Genomic DNA, 8,708 nt, shown 5'->3' on the forward strand with positions numbered 1-8,708 from the left:
CAATTATTAGTTGCAATACGCAAACAATATGACGTGTTCACAATACCCAAACAATTAAATGCAGTTCCGAGTCACAAGAACACAGTACACAAAAAATAGAGAATGCAGCGCACAGTACTCCACAATTAGATGGGGTAAATACACAACAATTAGATGGAGTAAATAGTCCACAATTAGATGCGGAAAGCAGTACACAACAATTAGATGCGGTAAATAGTATAGAATTAGATGTTAACAATACATTTCAATTAATGTCACTCAATCAGTAAACAGAAACAGGTTGCAGTGCAAAGTACTGAACAAATAAAAACATTAAAAAAATTCGTAGATCTAACATTTTAAATAAAATAATTGTTGTACAGGTGTTGCAACTACACGAGCATGTACAAGGTTGTGAAGACCGTGACCAGTACAAAGTTTCGGAGAGATCCATTCGAGGATTTTTACGAAATTTTTGAAGAAATTGGCAGGTAGGAAAATTTATCTAATCAACGATCAGAAGATAAATCAATAATATTTAAAAACTGACGTGATTTTTTTAATATTGTAAAACTGTTGTACATAGTTTACCCAGTCCTGTACAGGGCTGATTAGATCTTTATTTGATTTCTTTAAAACTTGTTTAGCTCAGTTTATAAACTGCAGTACAGCCAAGTTACAGCCGCGGACGTAAACGCTTATTTAAGAGGTTTAGCAGGTTAAAGACTTTAGATCCATAGCTAATATTAACTCCGCTCCGCCATAGATCCTAGACCTAGTTTCTACAGATAGTAGAGTTTGTTATAAATCAACCTAAACCATAATTTTAACAGATAGTATTTAGTTTGTAATAAATATATCCATAACATTTACTCGGTTCTTTCATAGATCATAGCCCATAGTTTCTACAAGGACTTAATATAATTTAACTTTTCTGTCGTAAATCAGAGATCCAAACAGATTGGGTAAATAAATTAAATACCAATACTGACAGCTCCAGTGAAATCTGTGTTATCTGTGGATCAACCGAACCCCGTATATCAACTATCAATCTCAATCCTAGGATCCGTAAATCCCTGCGAGCATTAAAACTGACTGATCCTCGTGGAACCCTACGACTTGAGTTACTAAATGATAACATCCTGGATCCTAACCTAATCTCAACCCTGTAATATAAAGCGTGTATCAACCCATCACATTAATTACTAATTTGTCTGAAATTGCTTTATCAACTTCCACTTTAGAAATACTGGCTCTTGGATCAATAGTCAACTACTTCCTAGCTATGAACCATGTGCATGCAAATAATCTGAAAAATGTTAAATCAATTCACAACGAATACAGTTTAAAGGGACTGTAAAGGAAAAATGAAAGGGGGTATAGGCTGAAAGTTAATCACTTTAGCTTGCGATCGCGACCCATGAAAGTTATCTGATGTTACTATCTCGAGAAATTGATTTACAACTTTGTCAAATTTATACGAAAATTAATATATATATAATTTTGTGTACAAGTAGTGGGTTTTAAAAGAAAAAATTCAGCAAATATGCAACCAATCTGAAAACAATGATATCCCAGAGAAAGCTAATTGTAACTAAGGTTTACTCCAATTCTAATTTTATATTTGTTATTTCTATTTTTTATAAATTTACTTCATAATATTATTTATACGTCCGTATTGCTTGACCAAAAATTCCACCAATGGCAGTACAGCAAAGTGGTTACGTGACACAGGTGGGACACGTGACCAGTATACTATTCTGCCATTGGGAGATAGTTCTGGTCACATGATTTAAGTTTAAGATCTTCTAAATTTTACATATATGAACTTTCGTATAATTTAAACACAGTTTTATATCAATTTCTCGAGACAGGAACATCAGATAAAACTTTCATGGGTCACGATCAAGAGCTAAAGTGATAAGCTTTCATGAGCCTATACCCCCTTTCATTTTTCCTTTACAGTCCCTTTAATACAAGACTTTATTTACCCCATTAAAACTTGCTTGAGATTAGTAGACCTTTCAGTTATATTAAACTAATAATTCGCTAAATTATAAAATTGCCCGACCGAAACTTTGATCCGAGACTACTAGAACATTAGATTGTTCTTTATGCGTCTTAACTTGATATAAAAAGCAAAAAAAAAATCTAAAGAAAAAGAAATGTCAACATTCTACCAGAAATAAAAAAAAACCTATGATATTATAGTTTAATAATAAAATCTACATATATTTAAGTGCGCACATGTCATAAAATTTGTGTGAATGGTCAGATCACAATTAGAAAACATAATTAAATAAGATTTGATCTAAAAAGAGCTCTCGGTGGTAATAAGTAGTAATGTTCGGGTAGCGAGTTCCTATAGGAATGTTCAGAGTTTAGCACAGAACGAGGACTAGAAAATGGAACACTGGTTATTTAGGACGGACGGGCAAAGAATTAGGAATGTAATTATCTTCTTGAAGGGAACAGTCGTATTCGATATCACAGTTATCCGACCTGAAACAAACATTTGAATCTTTCAATCAAATTTGAAATTAATTTAAAACAAAAAATCTTAAAACTGCCAAAGTAGAAGTGTGCGTTGGGGGTCCAATATAATGTAAATATTACCTATCAATGACGGACTTCTTGACTACACCAAACCAATCCAGCATTGAGTTTGGTATCATTGGTTCAGCCATCATTACCGCTAACTGAGCACCAGGCATCTTGGTCTAAATATAAGAATTAATTAAGAGTCTCGGTATAAATGAAATGGCAGTAAATTCTACCAGGAACTAAATGAGAACAATTACAAATATTTAGTAATTAACGGTTATTTTTTAGAAATAGGGAAATTGAAGAAATTTAATTCCCCCCCCCCCCCCTAGCCAATAATCCAACATTACTGAGGAAACAACAGTTGAGGGGGGGGGGGAAATCTAGAGAAAAAATCCATCTTGAAATACTTTCAGAACAACCAAAATCTCACCTGAACCATTTTTCCGGTTCTGCAAGCGATCATATGAGAACATTTCTGTTTACCCAGGAGAGCTCCGATCATGTAAACTACACCATCAAGGTAGCTTCTCTTCTCATCATCGGCGCTTCTCCGGACACGGTCCATTGCAGGCAGAAACCTGGATAATCAGATACCAATTACATATTCTCATCCGTACTTCATAAAAAAAATGAAATCTCTGGCTTTGTCAAATGCTAATTTAATGAGACACTTACCCGTTTAAGAAGCTGTGTAAAGCAGTTTCAAGAACAGTCTGAAATACAATTAAATTCCTAAAAAAACCTTTCGGCTTTTCGGCGTTAATTCTCGATCGTGCTACCTAAGTACAATAATGGATTGTCTCTATCTTTACTACTCTGGTAGAGGGTAACAAGTGTGGATAATAGTTATTAACTATAGTACCACGATCAAGACTTGTGACAAAGTCAAATTGTGGAGAATAGTTGTTAACTCTGGTACCACGATAAAGACTTGGGAAAAAGTCAAATTGTGGAGAATAGTTATTAACTCTGGTACCACGATAAAGACTTGGGACAAAGTCAAATTTCTTAAGGTACCATAGTTAGCAACAGTCGAACAACGGTATAATTGCTCAGCCAGAGCAATTGATAGAAATTTACGATCTATGTTTGTACCTATGGTAGCACGACTAAGAAACTGAGCTCAGTTATCTTAACCCTATTAAGGCTAGGAAGTCTAAATCAATGTATAGCATGGGGGCGGGCGTTTGTCACCCCCCCCCCCCCTAGAAAAAGGCCTTAGAGAATGCATGTTCATTGCCCCAATTTTGCATGGCCAGCTCGAAGAAAAAAAAATTAAAAATGATAAAATGATAAAATGGGTGCCAGGGTGGGAAAAAGCCTATTAAAGAATCAGAAATATGGAGAAAAATTTTTTTGTTTAAGACAAAGTGTGGCACATGTTTCTACTTGCATTTTTCAAGGGCTTTTTAAAACTATAGTTTAGATTTGTTGCTTTAGTAAAGTTATTTTAGATTCTTTCACAGACCTGACTTGTTTCCACCCTGTACCCTACGCCATAAATTAAAAAAAAATATATTTTTCACGGTGATAGTGTCAAATATGAGTGCTGGGACAAACAGATCTGAAACAGATATGAAAAAATGACCTTTATAGCTGCTTTCACCATTCGTAATCCCTCACTGTCATCCTTGGGTTTCCTCTCTCCTATCACCTCCTTTACATCCATTAAATTCCTGAAATATAAATTATTCATTGTAAAATTCGATAAAGAACCAAACCTCTGTAGACTAAAAAAGTAGAGGTTAGTTTTACTAAAAATACATTTCAGTCTGGGTTAGTTCTTAATCATTGGTGGTTAACAAAAAATTTCGAACATCGATGAAGAACCACCCCCTTCCCCAATCCGTGACCAAACTCCTCAAAAAAATTAAAGCTTTAAATCCTAGTTTAGTAATGCACTGAACTTACTTGTAAACAGAGAAAGCATCAGATTGATCTGACGCAACATCATTAGTTTTCAACTTGTCCTTCACAACTGAACAAAGAATTAAATAAAATAAGTTGAAGTTATTTAAACAGAGCTGAACACTTTAGAATGGTGGATATTGAGATTAATGCTTAATCTTCTCTTTTTCTTAATCTCCAGATTAAATATTGCTTGTTCTCCTTTTGTTATTAATCTCCAGATTAATTAACAGATCGGGATTAAGGATATTCCATTCTGAAGTGTTCAGCTCAGGAATAATTTTACACTTTTATATCTTGATATCCCCAATTACGAGGGGGGAGGGGGCCAAATATCTAAAGAAAGTACACCTGGATATACCTTAGTACTAGGGATGGGGATTGTACTTAGTATCCTAAAGGGGCTGTACCTTGAAGTGTAAGAGAAAGGGATGTACTTGAATATTCCAATTATAGAGTAGGGATGTAAGGTTGTACATTGTACAAGGTGTCCCACGAAACATGGCAAGACGAATTTAATGTCTTCTCCGAATTCTGAGTTTGTTTGAGACATTCAGTTGTCAACCTATTTTCAAACGTTTGATAATTGAAACAATAACACTAAATTTTCCTAGTCCCGACATTTCGAAAATGTTTCTGTACGATCAATATTAGTGAATTGATTTTTAAATGTTAATCAAAACTATGTCGAAATCTTAAAGAAATTCTTCATATTTAGAGTAATATTGAAAGCACAAAAAAGAAGGACAGACCACATTTTGAAAACATGCCAAGACTAGGGTTATTTTATAATTATTAACTATAGAATTTTACTTTGATTAGCCTTTCTACAGTCATGTTTCGTGAGACACCCTGTACCTAAAAACACAATTACAGAATGGTAGGTACCTAGATCACGGAAGGCATCAAGTATAGAGAGATGATTGTACCTGGATATCCCAAGTTAAAGAGAGAGGATTGTACCTGGATATCCCAAGTAAAGAGAGAGGATTGTACCTGGATATCCCAAGTTAAGAGAGAGGATTGTACCTGGATATCCCAAGTTAAGAGAGAGATTGTACCTGGATATCCCAAGTTAAGAGAGAAGAATGTACCTGGATATACCAAGTAAAAAGAGAGGAATGAAGCTGGATATCCCAAGTTAAGAGAGAGGAATGTACCTGGATATCCCAAGTTAAGAGAGAGGAATGTACCTGGATATCCCAAGTTAAGAGAGAGGAATGTACCTAGATATCCCAAGTTAAGAGAGAAGAATGTACCTGGATATCCCAAGTAAAAAGAGAGGAATGAAGCTGGATATCCCAATTAAAAAGAGAGGAATGTAGCCGGATATACCCAGCATAGAGAAAGGGGGTATACCTGGATATCCGAAGTAATAGAGATATCCCAAGTATAGAGAAGGGGATGTCCCTGGATATCCCAAGTAAATAGAAAGGGATGTCCCTGGATATCCCAAGTATAGAGAAAGGGATGTCCCTGGATATCCCAAGTATAGGAAAGGGATGTCCCTGGATATCCCAAGTATAGAGAAAGGGATGTAGCCGGATATACCCAGAATATAGAAAGGGGGTATACCTGGATATCCGAAGTAAGAAATATCCCAAGTAAAGAGAAAATGAGTGTACCTGGATAACCCAAGTATAGAGAAAGTGATGTCCCTGGATATCCCAAGTAAAAAGAGAGGAATGGATAAACCTGGATATCCGAAGTAAGAGATATCCAAGTATAGAGAAAATGAGTGTACCTGGATAACCCAAGTAAAGAGGAAGGTTAATGAACCTGAATATCCCAAGCATAGAGAAAGGAATGTACCTGGATATCTTGAATATACTTGGATATCTTAAGTATAGAGAAAATAAGGTTTCTTAATTCTATGAAGTATTGGATATACCGAGTAAATAGAAAGAGATGGAACTGGAATGAATGGATATATATCTCTTAGCTAACCGCCAAAAAAGTCTTTGGAAAAAAAGTTTCCGGAAAAAAGTCCAAAATTTCACTAAAAAAGTCCTTTTATTAAAAAGTCTCCGGAATTAAAGTAGGCAATTCGAGACTTTATTTTCTAGGACTTTTTTTCTGGCTTCAGTATGATTTTATACAAAAAAGTCCTCGGAAAAAAGTCCTCTAACAAGTGAAAATGCATGATTCACAATTCTAGGTTTTTCTTTTCCTCTGATTTTTTTTCTTCACGACTCTTTTAAACCTGGGATCTTATTTCCCGAGACTTTATTGGCAGCCCCCAGACTATTCTAGGAAAAAAAGTCCAAGGAATCCAAAACACGGGACTTTATTTCCAGTGACATTTTTTCCAAGGACTTTAAGTTTTTATTTCCAGTAACTTTTTTTCCCGGACTTTCTTACTTAGATTCATCTCCTAATGTATTGTGAGAGGATCGTGAGCAATCTTTAAATGTCGTCTTAAAAACCTAGATATTCTCTGGAAGCTGATGTATGGGGGGGGTCTGAGTGAAGATTCTAAAGAATACACGAGTATACCTGGATAACCATATCCTTGTATATCCTCTACTGACGCTATTCCAGCTAGGCAAACTCCGCTACCGCCAAGTAACAGGCTGATCAGCCTATACCTGAACATACAAACTGCAGGAGAATAATTTTTCGAGAATTCCCAGAAAGGAATATTGGGTCTGTCACCCCCCCGGGCCTGCCCCCTGCACTTATTAAAAAAACAAAAATTGTATGTACTAGGATATACTCGCAAATTTTTTAATTGAATCCTTGAGACAAGTATAATCAGTAAATTATTAACCACATGAACATGCATCCTCCCCCACCCTTAAAAAGAGGGTTACAGTTAAACAACACTTATAATATTCTAATATAAAATGTATATAAGATGTGGGAAAAGTCTGTAGCTCGAAAGTAACAATTAATAAAAACTAACTTACAAAAGCATTATCACAGTATTAACAATAATAACAACACAACATGCACTGATCCACCATTTGTTCAATTTACCAGGGATGATGAAAAAATATTTCGAATATTAATAAATAAATCATAGTTGCACCAGTTCCGCAGCAGGGGCCCTTTTTCAATATTAGGAATGTTGCAACATTCAGCTGGATTGAGAATAAATATTTACCGTTCGTGACCTATATATATTCTAAAATTGATGTAAATTTTCCGATTCAATTTCAACATGCATTTGAAAAATGCATCAATGTTAAATAAATATATAGACTAGGGTTTATAAAGACAATATGGTGTGTATATTCAACTTCCATTGGGCGGGGCACAGTGGGATATTATAGGGAGGGGGGAGGGGTCAGCTAAAACGAATTTATTCAATAAACCTCTTATTAATGTCAAATAAGGCTTTGCCGCTGAAGATCTTGTTTGAGAAAAGTCTGTAAGTTGTTTAAATGTTCTTTTTTAATTAAGAATTTCAACCGAAAACCCGCTATTTCAGTAAAATAGGATTGTTCAACACGCTACTCTGCAACTACATCTTTCTTTCACATATTTAGATTATTCCATAACCGCTGTGATTCTTAAACTTTGCTATAAAATAAAAATTTATACTTTTTTTCCAAAAAAGTTCTCTTTAACAAAGACGACATCTAAATAGGATCCATTCAAGAATAAATATATGAACGGGAAAAATAATTATAAATTGAAATCATCATATATTAATGCAAGCTTCAATTGAAACAATGTTTTTAAATGAAATGATTATCAGAAGATATTAATTTTGTCCATTCTCACCATGAAACACAAGACAAATGCATTTTAAGAGGAGTATTGTGACATAAACCAGTCACCCCTCCCTGACCCCCTAAAACACAGCTCACTGTGTGCCGTGGGGGGAGGGGATGCATGTGTCGAATGTTAGTGTACTTAACTCAAGTAATTTTTAATTTAATCATTTAACAATTTGGGCGGAGATTAATTTTTAACCAAGATTTCGGACTTTGGTAAATCTTCCAACTTTCAAGCCGTCTCAAGGGTTTCAACTAACCAGGCTTATGTTGCACGTCAAACTAAAATAAATGTTACGTTAAATTGAAATCTTGTTTTTAACCAAACTTCTCTGTTAGAATAGCTATATTGAGAAGAACAAAAATGTTTTAAAATGAAACCGAGCTGAAAACTTTAGAATGAAATATCCAGATATCCGATCGATTAGCTTCTCTGGAGTTTAAATTCATGTGGAGAACAAGCATTACTTAAACTGGATATTAAGAAAAAGAGTGGTTTAAGCCTTAATCCTGATATCCACCATTCTAAAGTTTTCAGCTCCGAAGTATCAG

General features: G+C 34.9%; 1 protein-coding gene across 1 annotated transcript; it reads right to left on the reverse strand.

Annotated features, from left to right (window-relative positions):
• Nucleotides 1-2,177: 2,177 nt before the first annotated feature.
• On the reverse strand, nucleotides 2,178-7,452 carry LOC111708740 (uncharacterized). Its single transcript, XM_023482201.1, has 8 exons — nucleotides 7,344-7,452; nucleotides 6,931-7,022; nucleotides 4,438-4,504; nucleotides 4,115-4,202; nucleotides 3,202-3,239; nucleotides 2,957-3,104; nucleotides 2,596-2,699; nucleotides 2,178-2,481 (listed from the first exon to the last, which is right to left on the reverse strand). Exons 1-8 carry the CDS (start codon nucleotides 7,349-7,351, stop codon nucleotides 2,397-2,399), a joined length of 630 nt encoding a protein of 209 aa, XP_023337969.1. The 5' UTR covers nucleotides 7,352-7,452; the 3' UTR covers nucleotides 2,178-2,396.
• Between the last annotated feature and the right edge of the window lie 1,256 nt (nucleotides 7,453-8,708).

The sequence above is a fragment of the Eurytemora carolleeae genome, unplaced genomic scaffold, assembly GCF_000591075.1.
Source record: "Eurytemora carolleeae unplaced genomic scaffold, Eaff_2.0 scaffold896, whole genome shotgun sequence".
NCBI classification, from domain to species: Eukaryota; Metazoa; Arthropoda; class Copepoda; order Calanoida; family Temoridae; genus Eurytemora; species Eurytemora carolleeae.

What these genes read in the sequence shown, in the direction of transcription:
- LOC111708740 (XM_023482201.1), bottom strand. An exon ending in TGGTGAAAGCAGCTATAAAG is followed by an intron (nt 3,240 to 4,114) that starts GTCATTTTTTCA and finishes ATTGTATTTCAG; the next exon opens with ACTGTTCTTGAAACTGCTTT. An exon ending in AAGAAGTCCGTCATTGATAG is followed by an intron (nt 2,482 to 2,595) that starts GTAATATTTACA and finishes TGTTTGTTTCAG; the next exon opens with GTCGGATAACTGTGATATCG.